The following is a 16,888-nucleotide window of genomic DNA, read 5'->3' on the forward strand; positions in this document are numbered from 1 at the left end:
ATGGAGCCTCGGTCACGGGCCGGGGGCGTGTATGAGGGGCGGGGCTGCGTGGAGCTGAGGAATAAAAAAAGAGGTAATTAGCATCCTCCAACCCCATTGGCTCTCCGCCGGCCCTGCTTTACATACGCCCGCCCCCTCGGGCTGCCCGGGGCTTGCGGGGTTTTGTAGGGTTTGCAGCTGCTGCGGTCGCTGCTGCGCTTCAGTGCCGGGCGGGCGAGCGCCGAGCGAACCCCGGGCCGGGAACCGGGAGTCGGGGAGCCGAAAGCCGAGAGCCAGCTGCCGGCAGAGGTGCTGCCGCGGGCTTCTGGGTCGATTTCCGTCCTACGAACACCGAGGCCGGCGCCCAGTGGTTTCTGCGCCCAGCCCGGCCCGGCGGGGAGCGGGTCAGTTTTATTTTATTTTGGAAGAAAGGGACGAGTCCGGCGTGAGCTTCTCCCCCGGCCTCGCTCGCTCCTCAGCGTGTCCCAGCTCCGGCCCGGGCTCTGGAAGATGACTGTCTGCTCGGCCCTGCGTATTGCAGCGGCGACGGCTCGGGGAGGCATCCGAAAGTAGTAACAGTAGGTAGTAGCGGCTGGTGGAAAAGTGAGCCGAGGCGGCGCGGACTCGGTTCTTCCCGCGCCCCGGCGCCCGCTTTTCCTCGCTGCTGCTTCCCCTCGGCTCCCCGGCGGCCGCAGCATGAAGTGGCGCAGCGATGGCCAGGAGAGGTAAGAAGCCCGTGGTTCGGACGCTGGAGGATCTGACGCTGGACTCGGGTTATGGTGGCGCGGCGGACTCGGTGCGCTCCTCCAACTTGTCCCTGTGCTGTTCCGACTCGCACCCGGTGTCCCCGTATGGCGGGAGCTGCTGGCCGCCTCTAACTGACTCCATGCACAGCCGGCACAACAGCTTTGACACTGTCAACACTGCCCTGGTGGAAGACTCCGAGGGGCTAGACTGCGCCGGCCAGCATTGCTCGCGGCTGCTGCCGGACCTCGACGAGGTCCCCTGGACCCTCCAGGAGCTGGAGGCGCTGCTACTGCGCTCGCGGGATCCCCGGGCAGGCCCGGTGGCCCCCGGCGGCCTACCCAAAGACGCGCTGGCCAAGCTGTCGACGCTGGTGAGCCGGGCGCTGGTACGCATCGCCAAAGAGGCGCAGCGCCTGAGCCTGCGCTTCGCTAAGTGCACCAAGTACGAGATCCAGAGCGCCATGGAGATCGTGCTGTCCTGGGGCCTAGCGGCGCACTGCACGGCGGCCGCGCTGGCCGCGCTGTCCCTCTACAACATGAGCAGTGCCGGTGGCGACCGCCTGGGCCGCGGCAAATCGCCGCGCTGCGGCCTCACCTTCTCCGTGGGCCGCGTGTACCGCTGGATGGTGGACAGCCGCGTGGCGCTGCGCATCCACGAGCACGCAGCCATCTACCTGACGGCCTGCATGGAGAGCCTTTTCCGGGACATCTACGCGCGGGTCGTGGCCTCCGGGCTGCCCAGGAGCTGCAGCGGCCCGGGCCCGGGCTCCAGCTCCGGCCCGGGTCAGGGCTCGGGCCCCGGAGCAGCCCCCGTGGCGGATAAGGAGCGGGAGGCGCCGGGAGGGGGAGCGGCGAGCGGCGGCGCCTGCAGCGCAGCCAGCAGCGCCAGCGGGGGCAGCAGCTGTTGCGCCCCGCCGGCCGCCGCTGCCGCCGCCGCCGTCGCAGCCCCACCGGCAGCCGCCGCCAACCACCACCATCACCACCACCACGCGCTCCTCGAGGCGCCCAAGTTCACCGTGGAGACGCTGGAGCACACGGTCAACAACGACTCCGAGATCTGGGGCCTGCTGCAGCCCTACCAGCACCTCATCTGCGGGAAGAACGCCAGCGGTAAGTGGCTGCGCGGGTGTTGCCCCCTCCCACCCAACCCGGCCAACTCTCGTCGTAAGTTTGCCTCCCGGCCCCCTCCCTCGTCCTTCCGGCTGCCCGCTGCTGTCTTAAGCCTCCGAGGGAACCGCCGAGCTGGAGGCGCCTAGAAACAACACTGGACCCTCCTGCTTTCGGGATCCGCGTACTTTACGCCGCTGGTAGGGTCCCAAGTCCGAGAGGGCGCGGTTCTGCCCCGGATTCGGGGCGGGGCAGCGGCTGCCTAAGGCAGGCAGTGGGAAGAACCCAGCACCACATTGGAGGGACAGGTGTGCGATCATTTGCGCCTAGTACATCTTTCTGCCAGAGCCCTGTGTTTCGTTGTTATTGTTTTTTCATTTTAAAATTTTTATTTATTTAAATTTATTTTTGACCTTGAAGATGCCAAATACCGGGGCGCAGGAGCTTTGGCTCCCTGGAACTCGGGAGGAGGCGCATTCCGCCCTCCGCCGCCCGGTTAGCATACTTCCCCGCACCCTCGGGGACGCCGTCGGTGCGCGCAGGAAGGCAGGGCCCCGCGGCCGTAAAGGCGGAATGTTTGAGAGCTCGCTCGGCCTAGAAACAGTTGGGGAGAGGTGTGTGTGGGGAGAGGGTGGAGCGGGAAGGCTTATAGGTCCAGAGTTTTTTCCGGGGCAGTTTTTGAGGGCCAGAGCCCACAGCTGGTGGCTGCTGCGCAGTGGGCAGACCCCCCCAGATTCCGACCTCTTGCCGCTGTCCGTTGGCTGGGAGGTGCAGCCGTCACCACTTGGCTTAAGGAGCGCCACAAGGGACCCGGTCAGGATGGGAGTGGGGCGGGGTTCCGAAGGGACTGTCAGTTTAAGAGGTCGTTTCCAGCAGGTTCTGTCATTCCTTCCCGCATCCCCTGTTTTGAAGGCCGGAGCTGGGTGGGTTTGAACCTGCAGTTCTGGTGGCGGAGGGGTGGGGCCCGGGGCGCTTGTTTTGGAGAGCTGCAGCTGGCGGTCCTGCCTGTCTGCGAAAGCCGGAGTTAGACACTTCAAAGCTTCAATTTTCCACAGGAAATGGTAGAAGCGTAACTGGAGACTCCAAAAGCGAAATAAAACTTTGTTACATATTCGGCGGTTTGGCTGGAGGTTGCGTGGTTGGAGCTGAAATGCAGTCTTTCTGGGCAGATTTCATTCATGTTGCTGCCTGTCGTTTCCCCGGGGCTGAAGCAGAGATGCAGCGGGCGCGGCCCGGCCTCTTGGGGGTGCCAAGTGTGTGCATAGGAGTGTGCACGTATTTGGGAGAGACTGTGTGCGCGCGTCCGTGCGTGTGTATGTAAGTGTGCCTCTGAGTGTGCGCAGAAGCAAGCAGCTCCTGCAGAAGCCCTTCGGAAACAGAACCTCCAGTTGTCAATCCCCTCACCTGGCTTTGGTCATCGTTGGGGGAGGGGAACGAAGAAGCAAAGCGTGTGTGTGTGCGCGTGCGTGTGTGCGCGCGCGCGCTCGCTTGTGTGGTGGGAGCAGGATGGCGACTTCCGCGTTGATCGCCAAGACTCCTCCGGCCTCTTTGCCAGAGCCCTTCCCCCTCTGCTGCCAGTAGAGGGCTAAACCTCTAAAGGGAGGGTACCTGTGAGGCTCCCCGTGCCTGCCCACCTCCACCCGTGAACTCCTGATGAGATGGAAAACACCTGGGAGAAGGCATTGGTCTTTGTGTGTGCTTCTTCCGGAGGAGGAGGAGGATTCACCTGCAAAACCCAGGAGCTTTGGACAGGACAGTTCTTTGTTTGAAGCCCTACCCCAATAAAAAGTGCAGAGAGGCGTAATTTTCTTCCCTCCGCATGCGCCCACCACTCCTGTTCTTACCTCCCCATTACAATCTACTGGCCCCCCAGACTGTTACCTGCTGGAATCTCCTCCCACTCCTGTGTGTCCTTTGGGAAGAAGGAGCATTTCCCTTTGGGCTCCAGTTTGGGATGCTGGGTGCCCTGCTCCACCTCTGCCTTGGCCATTCTCTTGAAGTTATGACTGTGGGTCATAACTCACTTTTCTTCTCTGGGTCTCAGTCTCCTCATCTATAAAATAAGGGCCTAGATCTGTAATACACCCCCAGGTCCTCTTGTAGCTCTGTCTGTTTTTGTTAGTAGCCTCTGCATTTTTTCAAATTGGTTTTACTTTTATGATCTTTAACATCTTTTAAAGACAGATTTTGTGTTTATCCTTTTTGGAATAAGTATAATTTGAGGAAGGAGAAGACCGCACAGCTGGTTTGGGGCAGGGTGAATGTGTGGTGGTTAGGGTTTGCTGCCATCACAGCATTTCCCACACCACAGAGCTTAACTCCTAGGTTTCAGGGCCCCTTTGCCATCTCTTAGTATGAGATATACTGTAATTTCATTGTGATCTCTTCATCTCTTTTCCTTGGGCTTGTTAAAAATGGCAGGAAGCGGTAAGAAATGAACAGTTAATTTCTTAGGTATTTGAAACATACATTAAACATCAAACCTATTTCTTCAACTATTTTGCATGACATTCTTTCTGATATGCAAGCTTTATTAAGGAGCCCATGCCTTACATAATCTTTTTCCCCCTTTAACTCAGTAGCCTCACTTATTCATTCGTGAATTCCTTTGTTCGTCAATATTTATTGAGCAGTTACTAAATCTAGGGGCTGCACAAGTACTGAGGTACAAGCTAATAACAGCTAACATGCATCCAACACTGCTCTATATATTGACCCATTTACTCTTCAACATTCCCTTGAAAAAGTACTGCTATTATCCCCTTGATACAGAGGAGGAAACTGAGGCACAGGCAACTTAACTGTTTTGCTCTTTAGTGACAGATCAGTCCCCTGCCTTCAGGCCATCCTCCCTGCCCTTCATTACCTACACAGTTGAACCGAGGCCCTTGATTGCCTGACAGTCCTTCTGTTCTAACACACCATATGTTCCTATTAAAATGAACTGGGCAGTACTGGATTTCACGTTTTTATATCCTCTGTCAAGTCTGAGAGGGCCTGGTACACAGTTGGAGCTTATTAGATGCCTGTTGAGTTCAGCAATCTATTGTGTAATATTGTACAATGATATCCTGAAAGAAACTATTGAATTCTGAGTTCCTTGAATCATCTTTTCAAGTCTTTTTACCTTGGTTGCCCATTCTTACTGCCATCTCTGCACCTGTCCGCCTTTCTAATTTGCTGCTGCTACGGCTCGAGGAATGAGGAAACGGATCACATGGGACTCATGGGGTGATAGCAATGTCCCTTCTATCTATAGGGGTGTGGGTTCAGGGGTACTTGCATTTGTCAAAATGCATTGCATTGTAAATTTAAGATATGTGTGTTTCTCTGTATTGCGAATTACACTTGAGTAAAAAAAGGAAACAAAAAAGCCATAGGCATCCTTGGATGAAATTTTGTTTTAAAAACAGAAAGAATTTGAAGGGAAGACTGCAAGAGGCAGTGTGGTGTGATGAAAGGGAGAAGGGCTTTACACTTAGAAAGATCTAGCCTCAAATTTCGGCTCTGCCACTTTCTAGCAAGTGACTTAATTTTGCTGAATTTGTTTTTCTCATCTGCACAGTAAGGATTACAAAAGAAAAAAAGACATGAAAAAGGAAGAAAACCCAAACCTACCACATAGGGTGATTAAAAGGATTAAATCAGATCAGATATGTGAAAACAACTGTCACATAGTAGGCACTCGATAATAATGGCTCTTCCTTAAAAAACAGATTATTCAGGCTGGTGATAATAATAATAAGGGGATTTGGAATAATCTCTTTCATTGCTGGGATCCCCAATCACTTTATAAACTTTAATTAACATGAGCCCTCGCCTCACCGGCACTGGTTTGGTGGGTAAGTTGGTGTTCAGGTCTTTTGCTTTTCTGTTGTTCATAAACTAAATGCTTACTCAGCAGTTTTGCTGCCTGCCCCCCCGGCCCCGCCCATCACCCCGTCCACATCCCCGGAGCTTGTCGTGCTGTTCCATGGTACAGTGTTGCTGTGCTCGACCAAAGCATCACAGAAGAAACCCAGCTTTTTACAAAGAACTGCAAACTATCTTTTTACAAAGAACTGCAAAGAACTATCTCAGCAGCCAGCCATGTCAGTGTCTGTACTCACAGAGCATGCTTTTAATTAACTAGCTTAATGTAAATTAAAACTTGGAATTCGGGTCAGTGGAGGGTTATTTGGTTTTCTATTCAGATTTGCCAGTTCAGTGCTGGGGCATTTGTAAGTAGAATGTTTCCTGAAACACACCATAAAAATAACAACAAAATAAACAATGGCGGACCAACCTGGACATCTGGGGTCAGGGGTGGGGTGGCTAATGGCCTTTCAATAGAAGAATGACCTCTAATTCTGGGTCTGTTATTATTTGTGACCTTGAGCCAGACACCAAACTTACCTATAAAATGGATCTGATTATCATTTACTGAGAGGTAAATATAAAATAGTAATTGACTTTGGAGTCAGACACACCCATAACTTGCAGTTTCCCTGTCTGTAAAATGGGTATTGTAATAATAATAGCTACACGTGTATAGTGCTTATTATGTGCCAGGCACTGTTCGAAGAGTGCTATATGTTATAATTGTTGTCGTTACATTAGCTATTATAAAAGGCAACCCCCAAATCTTAGGAGCTTAACACAATAGAAAGTCCTTTCTTACTCACTAAAGTCTGATTGGGGGAGGTGTGTGGTGGGAGGGTGCTGGAGGGTCATTTAAGTACCAAGACTGATGGAGAGAGTGCTTTCTTTATCTTCAATATGTGGACTTTAGGGCCTTTCTTGGACATTTATCCAGCCAGTAGGTAGAGAAAGAAGGAGAGTATGGAGGATCTTAAGAAAGGTGTTATGGGCTAAGCCTGAAAGGAGCCTTCATCACTTTGCCCATATATCATTGGCCAGATGTGTCACTGGCCCCCTTGGCCACCAAATATCTATGTGCCTCCTTCTTCTCACACACAAAACATGCTTCCCTTCCCCTAAGGGAGGATATTCATGTTCTAGCCAATCAGTGCTTCCAACTTAAAGTTCAAGATCTTTGGGTGAATTCCTGTCCTATCCATGGGATTGAATATGGCTTCTCATGGTTCAGAGACCCATGAGCTAAAAGAGACTCATTATCTTCCCCTCTGTGCCCATATACCACATTGGAGGATAAAGGAAAAGGCAACAGTGGAAGACACACAGAAGTCACTGGCCCTTAGTAGTTATGAAATCTTGCCAAGCAGACACTGTGTGACCATGCCCTGGAAGTGGGTGAGGTTCCTTGCTTAAGCCCTGATTCTGCTCTCTGGAAGCAGTTTCCTGGTTCATTGTCCTCCATGGTCGTGGCTCTGCCCTGTGGCAGGATTTTCTTTGTCCATTATTCCTCTTGGCCACACTTGAAGTGGGTCTTGGGGAATATGACCTCCTTGAGGCTCTAAATCTTGTGTAACCTAGTTCCTGCCCTTGAACTTTAAGGGGCCCAAGGATTGTTTTAATGCTTTAACAGTAAAAGGTTTTTAAAATCCAAGCTTATAGATTTTGCCAAAGCAATTCCCACAACAACTTAGTAGGATTTTCATCTATGACGTCTAGTGTGCCAGCAGTCAAAGTTATTTCCTAGACCTAATTCTCAAGCCTGGATTATTTCTTGGCTTTCTTAACCCCATACCTCTATTCCTCACTCAACTTAATGACAGCTACCTTGAGGCCATCAGGCTTATGTGGTGGGAAGCTTATACACTTCATCTGATATTTATTTCACTTAGAAGTCTGCTCAGTCTTTACTCTTATTGTTTGGGATCTAGGAATATTGTCTTCTTCATGTCTCCACTATTCCTTTCCAGTTTTATTTGCAAACTGACTAATTCATGCCTGAGATCCTCTCTTTCCCTAATACCTTGCTAAACTCAGCCAGGAACAAGCAGCAAACTCTCTTACCATTATTTTTCAGTCCTTTTTCCTCTAGCGCTTACAGGCTCAGTAGGCATGAGTTCTGCCTTCTAAGTTATCATAGGTGACAGTTTAACCAAACCTTTTATTGCTGTATAACATGGCGCTCCAGTTTTCCAGCCTCAAACATCATAACCCACCATCTGACTTCTAAGCCAATGCCACATATGTAAGGAACCCACTTACGGTGTCAATTTCTTTATTAGTTAGGATAATGCAAGCTGTGGCATCAGAGAAACCCTAACATCTTAGTGGCTAAACACAATAGAAGTTGTTTTCTCATTCATGTTGAGTCTAGTTGAAGGTAGGGGAGGGAGGCGCTGTGTTCCATGGAATCTGATGGAGGGTCTGCCCTCTGGAACACGTGACTCCCAGGAGCTTCCTTGACTGGGGGCAACAGTGTGGAGGATGGGGATTTTTTATAGGAGTGTCTTGGATGTGGGTATATTAATTGCTTCCACATTCCAAACACCAGAATTTAGTCATGTGGCCTCAACTAGATATCAGAGGCTGGGAGTTATGGTCTCTGGCGAGGCAGCCATTCCCAGCCACAATCTGTACTGTTAGAGGGGCATCAATTTTTGGTAGAGTGCTGGACATCTCCACCATCATATATTAACTATTTGAATCCTCACCACAACTATATGAAATAGGTGCTATTATTATTATTGTTCCCATTTTACAGGTTAGGAAGTCAATTAGGAAGTAAAGTCAAGAATTTGACTAAGGTGACCCAGCTAGCAAGTGTTTGGGTCACATTTGAACCGGGGCAGTCTGGCTCTGGACTGCCTTATGGAATGTTTATGAAGATCAAAGTAATATTAAAATAATAATATGGTGGGTGCAAAGTGTTTTTCCCAGTGTCTCGTACGTGGTACATACTTAACTGTTATCCTTTATCTTTATTATTCTTGTTATTATCGTCCTGTTCTGGAAGTGGGATGCTATATGGATTAACAACGAATTGGTGTGAAGCTCTCAGGCATGGTTAAAATATGAATCCAAAAGAGTGGGTGCTCCAGGCAAATTGTACTACATGCCTGTCTTCTCCGCTCTGCCACCCCCTGCATTTCATCCTCTGGGGGAACTAACAGTTGCTGAGCTGGGTACTGTACGGGGCCTTTCACACACATTAGCTCATTTAATCTTCACACTGTTCTTGTGAGGTGAGTGTTTCTTATCCCCATTTTATGGGGGGAGGAAACTGAGCCTCGGACAGGTTCAGTGACCAGTCCGAGATGCCATAGCTACTAAAGGGTAGAGTTGGAATTTGGGGTCCAGAGCCTGTGCTCTGAACAGCTGTGGCACGGTGGTGAAATCCAGTTCAGATGAGACTCTGAGAGCATCCCAGATGGCCTCCAGGGCAGCCTGAGGAGCGTGTGCCGTGGAAGCAGGGCTTGCCCTGGCACTGGTGGTCATGCGTGATGATCCTCCTTCGTATAATACGTGGTCATAGGTCTTCTTTAGCCCCTGCTGGCTTCCTCCTCCCTGGCTGCCCCGTGAGTCACTGCCCAGGTGTCCATGACGTTGCTAAGTAGCCTCCTCAGCCGAGACCCCGGAGCAGCGAGTGGCTTTGTGGCCTCCAGGGGACAGCTCCTTCCATATCCTGTCTAGCTGGGTAGGCTCAGTGCCAGAAGGAGCTCAGGCCTTCTTACCAGAACTGAATGTAGAAATCTGAGGCTTGGTGGGGAATCTGTCCTCCCTGAGAATCACAGACTGGGTTTTCCCAGACTCTGGAATTAGGTGGACCAAGTCTCTACCACCCATAAGCCAGGTGACCATGGGCAAGCCAGTTCATCTTTCTGAGCCTCAGTTTCCTCATCTGTTAAATGAGGATAATGGTAGTGCTCCCCCCTCCACCACCGAGGGTCATTGGGAGCATCAGTTAATTTATGTAAAATCCTCAGAATAATATTGAACGTATCATAAAAACTCACTGTCTGTTAGCAATTATTATTATTATTAAGTGCTTAAGAAGTGCCAGCCTCCTTGCTTAAAGATCTGTTCCCTGCACCCTGCTTCATTTATTGAGTGAAAGGTTTTAAATAGTTTGCCAGTAACCAGACTTACATGATTTGACCACTCACTAGCTGTGTGATATTGGGCAAGTTACCTAACCTCTCTGTTACTCAGTCTTCTCTTTTGTTAAATGAGAAAAATAATAAAACCTAATTCTTAGAGCTTTTGGGAGGTGCCTGGCATGTAGAAATTGCTTAATAAATGTTGGCATTGTTGGATTTTATTATGTTCATTAAGACTTTTTCTACAGGCACTGTGTTAGATGTTAAGTAACATGGTCTCTGTCCTCATGGAGATTGCAGGCCTGTAGTGGACTTAGTTTTGTCATCAAACAATCATGCAGATGTAAATTTACAGCTGTGACAGTAGCTACAAAGGAGAGATGAATGGGGCTGTAAGAGTCTTTACTGAGGCTCTGGATGTAGTCAGGAGTGAGGAAAGGAAGCAAGGAAGAGTGAGGCTTGAGTGAGGTTGAAGAATGGTGTATTTGGTTGAAAAGGTAGAAGAGTACTCCATGAATGCAAACAGAATGTGCAAAGGGCCTGTGGCAGAAGGGAGTTCGTTAAGGAGGAGAGCAGCCAGTGTGGCTGGAATGGGAGAACCAAGTGAGTGGAGCTGGTTAGAGGTTGGACTAAGCATCTGCCAGATTAAGGAGTCTGTCTTTCCCAAGGACACTGGAGAGCCTTAGGAAGCTTTTAAGGAGGGAGATGCTGTGATCAGATTTGTGTTCTAAAAAGCTCATGTTGGCTGCAGTACAGAAAGCAGACAGGAAGGGAAGGGTGAATGTGGGAAAGCCAGTCAGGTATTGTTATCACCTCCATCTTACACAAGAAGAATCTGAAGCTATGAAACATTTAGTAACTTTCCCAGAGTTGCTAAGACAAGAAATGTCAGAGCAGGGATTTGAATTTGAGCCTGAGGGACTTCACATTCCACCTTCCTCCCACCCGAGCCACGCCTCATCCCAACGGAGCTTCTGGTTCAACTCTCACATTTTACAGATGGGAAAACTGAGGCCCAGAGCGAGATACTGCCTTGCCCAAGGTCACAAGGTCACATGGCACATCTGGACCAGTACCCCAGGTTTCTGGATTCTTAGCCCATCTCTTCTCCACTGTGATGCATTGTCTCCTCCAAACCAGATCACTCCTGGGAGGCAGAGTGGGGTGAGAGGCTGCTTTGACGACAGACAGCAGTTTTGGAGATTAATTTGCCACCTGGGTGTAACATTGCGGGTTTTACTATACGTACGTCTCACAGCAGAAGGGAATGCTAGTCTGGAAGCTTGCAGAGGTCTCCATTAGCTTGGGCCAAGGAAAGCAATTACTGTGCAGATCAGGTGTGCTGAAGGTAGAATCAAATTAGTGGTTCCCCAGTGCATTAACATCTGAAAGCAAATCAGAGAGGCAGCTCTACAGGGTGAGTGGAACCTTAAGGAGGCTGAGGTTGCTTGGATTCAGTGGGGGTTCTTGGGTAGCGTGTGCCATTGTTTCTTCCTAATCCCAGCTCACAGTGCCACCCAGGGGCTCAGGATGTGTGTGAGAAACGCGCACACACAGATCACCTCCTGCCTCCCTCTCTCTCTCTCTCTCCGTCTCCCTCTCTCTCTCTGTCTCTCTGTCTCTCTGTCTCTCGATACCTCTAAAATGTCAAGTACTGGGGAGCATACATGGATACATGGTTTTCCCCTCCCTCTGCCTCCTCCCTCAGCCCCTTCAGCCTTTTTCTGGCTGACTTTGAGGGTTAGGGCCTGGGTTCACCCTTGTGAGCAAAACTACACATGGTTCCTGCCCTCATGCAGCTTGCAGGCCTGAGGCACGTTTAGTTTATTCACAAAGAATCACCCAGATATAAAACTGTACCCATGGCAGGACCTACTTAGGAGTGGTTCATGGAGCCCGAGGACAAAGCCCCCTCCGATGCGGGCTGAGTCCAGCTGCCCCTCCCTTGTGCTTCCGGGCTGTCTGTGGCCAGCACGGGGAGACTAGACATTTGGGGCCCGGTGTGGGGTTGGGGTTAAGACTCAAAATTCTCCTCCCATGTTGGAGTTTGCCATCAGGGCCAGCAGGGGAGAAGGGCCAGGCATCTCCTCCGCGTGTCAGCGTCTCCGAATTCTGCATCTGTTCCTCTGTCTTTAGAAGCCTACCCTCACCCCCACTCCTGCTCGCTCCGTCCTGCAGCTGCCATTTTGGGGGCCAGTTTATGAGTCTCTCGATGCTTCATATTCAGATCCCTGGGGCAGGCTGGTGCAGATGTGGGAACAAAGGCTCAGTTCCAGGGGCCAGGGGTGGGGCCCCAGCCTCTCTGCATCCCGACCTCCTCCACGCCTCCCCACCTGCTTCCACTGCTGTTGCTGATTTGGTTGCTGCTCCGAGTCTTCCTTCCTCCCAGCACAAGAGCCGTGGATTAAGGAACAGACCAAGAGCAAGCTGGTGATTTCATGGCCTCTGATGGCCCCATCATGTGGAACCTCTGGGGGCTGCTGGGAGCCTGGTGGGGGAGGAGGGGGTACAGGAGGGGAGACGAGTCCTCCAGTGAGTGGGAAGACCTCGGCACAGGTGTAGCAGGGTGTACCCATGCTGTGCGACCTTGGACAGGCTGCGATCCCTCTGAACCTGTTTTCTCATGTAAGAATGGGAAATCATGATACTACCAGGTTCTGGTATTCATACAACGTTACAAGTGTCAAAAGAGGCACAACACTTTGGAAAACCATTACCAGCACTTAGTAATGGTAAAAGCTAATACTGATTGAGTGTTTACCCCTGTGTTAGGGTTCTTCAAAGAAACAGAGGTATAACAGGAATTGGCTCACGTGGTTATGGAGGCCAAGAAATCCCACAATTTGCCATCTGCGAGTCGGAGAACCAGGGTCCCAGGGGGGACTCTGGTATAGGTCCTGGAGTCTGAAGACCTGAAAACCAGGATTTGCTGCCCTCGGGTTTCCCAGTAGCCTGTGCAAAAAAGCCATCATGAGCAGATACTCAATTCAGTGTGATGGATGAGACAGAAATAAACTAGCTACTGTAGCTGTTCCTGGGGCTCAGGCCCGAAAGAAATTTCTCAGCAGGAGACTAGAAGCAGTTATTAAGTTGTACTTGTGACCTCACATTTCAGCCTCTGATTGGTAAGAAAGAACGAGAAGGACCTCTTCTTGATTTGCAGTGTCTCTCTCCCCTCCCTGCTGCCCACACCTCCTCCCTCATTCCTTACAGAATGTCCAGTTGTGGTGATAATGTGTGTTCACAGAAGGCTGGGGGTGGGCAGCGTATCAGTGTCCCTCCTGTATTTGGGAGGAGGGTCTTGGGGTTAGAATCTGGCCTTGGAAGCTGATGTCTATGTCACATGGTCCCTAGAAACCAGATATGAGTTCATTTGAGTAAAAGTGTACAAATGCTCCTCTGGGGGGTGGAGGGGAAAGCATCCTGTGTGCTGAGCCTGTAAATGCGGTCCCCAGCAAGCCAGGGTATGAGTTTGGGGAGGCAGGAGGGGCCTGGGCCTTGGAGAGATTGGCACCAGTGTGGTCAGATCAGATGCACTTGAGTGTTTAAGGACAGAAGAGGAGGGCATGAGACCCACTGTGGAACAAGCTGTGTGATCTCAGGCTAGCAATTTAGTCTCTCTGGGCTTGTTTTCTTATCTGAAAAAAACCAGTAGAGTTTTGAGGCTCAAATGAGTCCTCAGATGTGAAAGTGATCTGTAAGCTGCAAGATAATCATTCATTCATTCATTCATTCAAAAAATGTTTATTGAGAGCCTATTATGGAAGAGGCATGGTTCTGGGCACTTAGCGTACATCAGTGCACAAACAGACAAAAATTCTTGCCTTCATAGAACTTGCATTCTAGTGGAGGGAGACCCTAAACAGTCAACGTAAGTGAATACTATAGGATGTTAGAAGTTGATATCTACCATGGAAGAAATAAATCAGAGTAAGGGGGATCTGGAGGGCTGGTGATGGTGGGTTGTAATTATAGATAGTGTGATCAGGGTGGTCTCACTGACAATGTGATGTTGGTGCAGGGAGAGGTGAAGGAGGTGAGGGATTTACCATGTGAGTATCTGTGGGAAGAGTGTTCCAGGCAGAGAGAATAGCCAGTATAAAGGCTCTGAGGCAGGAATAGCAAAGAAGCCATTGTGATGGAGAGAAGTGAATGAGCCAAGAGGGATAAGACAGGAAAACAGAGAGTCCCTAGGAGCCAGCTTGGGTAGGTCCTCATAGGCTATTGTAGACTTTGGGTTTTGCTCTCAGTGAACTAGGAAGCCACTGCAGGATTTTGACTCAGGATTTGAAGGTCTGACTTAGGATTTAAAAAGAATCACTTTCGGGACTTCCCTGGTGGCACAGTGGTTAAGGACCCGCCTGCCAATTCAGGGGACACGGGTTTGAGCCTTGGTCCAGGAAGATCCCACATGCCAAGTAGCAACTAAGCCCACGCATCACAACTGCTGAAACCTGTGTGCCTAGATCCCGTGCTCCGCAACAAGAGAAGCCACCGCAATGAGAAGCCCGTGCACCACAATGAAGAGTAGCCCCCGCTCGCCACAACTAGAGAAAGCCCACGCGCAGCAAGGGAGACCAGCACAGGCAAAAATAAATAAATAAATAAAGAAGATACCATTCTTCCTTTAAAAATAAAATAAAATAAAAAGAATCACTTTGGCTGCTGGTCAAAAATAGACTCTAGAAGAGCAGGAGGGAAGGCAGGGAGACCAGTGTGTGGAGGCTCTTACAATAATCCAGACAGGAGATGATGGTGGCCTGGACCAGGGTGGTAGCAGTGCAGGTGTGCTAAGAAGTGATTGGATTTGGGTCATAATGGAAAGGAAGAGTCAGCAAGATATTTCCGCACTGGGTGTGGGGTGTGAGAGAACAAGAGGAGTCAAGGATGCCTCCAGGGACGGTGTGGAGAAAAGGGAACCTCCTACACTGTTGGTGGGAATGTAAATTGGTGCAGCCACTATGGAAAACTGTGGAGGTTCCTTAGAAAACTAAAATCAGAGTTACCATATGATCCATCAATCCCACTCCTGGGTATATATACGGAAAACTCTAATTCGAAAAGATACATGCACCCCAGTGTTCATAGTTGTACTGCTTATAATAGCCAAGACATGGAAGCACCCTAAGTCTCCATCAACAGATGAATGGATAAAGATGTGGTACACATATACAATGGAATATTGCTCAGCCATAAAAAAGAAATAATGCCACTTGCAGCAACATGGATGGACCTAGAGATGATCATACTAAGTGAAGTAAGCCAGACAGAGAAAGACAAATATATGACATCACTTATATGTGGACTCTAAAAAACAGTACAAATGAACTCATTTACCAAACAGAAGCAAACTCTCAGACATAGAAAACAAACTTATGGTTACCAAAGGGAGGGGGGGATAACTTGGAAAAAAAAAAAAGGATGTCTCCAGGGTTCAGTCTGAACAAAGGGAAGGGTGGAGTTGCCATAAACTAAGTGGGAAAGACCTTGGAAAGAGCAGGTTTGGAATAGTGGAAAGATCTGGAGTCCAGATCGGGATGTACTAAGTTTGAGGTGCCTTTCAGACATCCAGGTGGAGATGTCAGGTAGTAGTTGGATAGCCATGGCTGGTGTTCAGGAGAGAGGATGGTTTGGAGATACAAATTTGGGAGTTGGGAGCATGCGAGTTGTTTTTAAAGCCATGAGACAGGACAAGGTCACCTAAGGAGTGAATGTAGAAGAGACTGGAGGACCAAGGATGGAGCCCTTCCTTGACCTGGGCAGATGAGGAGAACCCAGCAAAGGACACTGAGAAGGAGCAGCCAGTAAGACGGAGAGCCAGAAATATCCTAAAAGTCAACAGAAGAAAATATCTAGGAGGAGGAAGTGATCAACTGTGTCATGTGACAAGCGAGGTAGTTCCCACCACTGCTCCCCGAGCTGTGGGAGTATTTCTGCCTGCTACCCCTGGGCACTGTTTGAGGCCCAGTGAACAAACATCATCGATGTGCTTAATGGGAATCACACTAACCATAGTGAACCAGAAGGATATTTGGGATGTTTTCTCAAAGAGATGGCCTCAGTATGTCATCTATAAATTGAGGGAATTAGGCCAAATTGGTGACTTCAGTCTGGGCTTTCTTGAGTCTTAGGTTCCTGTAAAGGGCCTTAGGGAGTCCTATAGGGGTCACATGGGGAGACTCCCCGCACACACACACATTTCGTCAGAGTTGCTACCCTTTCATCTGTTTTTATATCGGACTTTTGCATAAGATGCATTTGAAAAAGGGATTCTGTTGCCAGATCAAGTTTGAAAGGCACTGGCCTGGAGGATTAGCAAGTCCGTGCTGCTCTGACATCCCAGGAGGCTCAGGCTACCCAGGGAGCAGGGATCACACAATGTGCTTTGGCTTTGGCTGTGGAGACGAGCCAGGAGAGCGTGTCCCGCTGAGGCTCGGAGAAGCACTGAGCGAGGTGGGGTGGCGAGAGGGGAGAAAGCTAAGTGCTGTGCTTGGAATCTTGTAGAGCTCCTGGACCCAAAAGAGATGGAAAAGAGAAAAAGGGAATGAGGGGAACCAATACTGGGAAGAGGCAGAACTGGTAGAATGCAGGGTCCAATAACCAGATGTTTCAGAGTCGGACGTGACTCTCCTCTCCCCATCCTCACAATTATTTGCAGTTCTGCTCGCTGCCTGATGCAAAGCTCTTCTTTTTGTTCCTCCTCCGCTGACTGCTGCATCCTCACCTCCCAGGTGGCATTTCTGATGTGAGGGAGAAGAGGTAGAACTCTGCTATCAAAGCTGTCTTGGAACCCAAAATAACCCTGTCCAGCCAGACACATTCCAACTTTCCATGCCAAAGTGCTTGCTTTCATTTGTTGAAGTCGGCACATTCACCTGTGGTTTTCAAAGGTCTGAGGTTCAAACTGGCTTGCCTCTGTATTAAAGAAATATGTCTATTTTTTTCTAAGGGGTTTTGTGGCTAAACCAATTTTACATAAACAGAAAGGATCAGTCCTGAATTCCTAAACCCCAACGTAGAAGATTGTGACTTTAGGATATTGTGACTCACGGGGTATTAAGTTATTTACTCACCAAAATGTCTAATCTGCTTGATGCTTTGGAG

The 16,888-nt window shown here is 49.7% G+C and overlaps 1 protein-coding gene across 2 annotated transcripts in view; it reads left to right on the plus strand.

Moving 5' to 3' along the window:
* Nucleotides 1-214: 214 nt before the first annotated feature.
* The window catches only part of ABTB3 (ankyrin repeat and BTB domain containing 3), a 307,345-nt gene continuing 290,671 nt past the window's right edge, over nucleotides 215-16,888 (plus strand). For both annotated transcript variants that reach the window (XM_059936832.1, XM_059936833.1), the window contains exon 1: nucleotides 215-1,835. In XM_059936832.1, the coding sequence (XP_059792815.1) occupies nucleotides 692-1,835 (1,144 nt within the window). In that variant the 5' untranslated portion in view covers nucleotides 215-691. The remainder of the gene's footprint in view (nucleotides 1,836-16,888) is intronic.

Source organism: Balaenoptera ricei, chromosome 10 (genome assembly GCF_028023285.1).
Source record: "Balaenoptera ricei isolate mBalRic1 chromosome 10, mBalRic1.hap2, whole genome shotgun sequence".
Classification (NCBI taxonomy): Eukaryota; Metazoa; Chordata; class Mammalia; order Artiodactyla; family Balaenopteridae; genus Balaenoptera; species Balaenoptera ricei.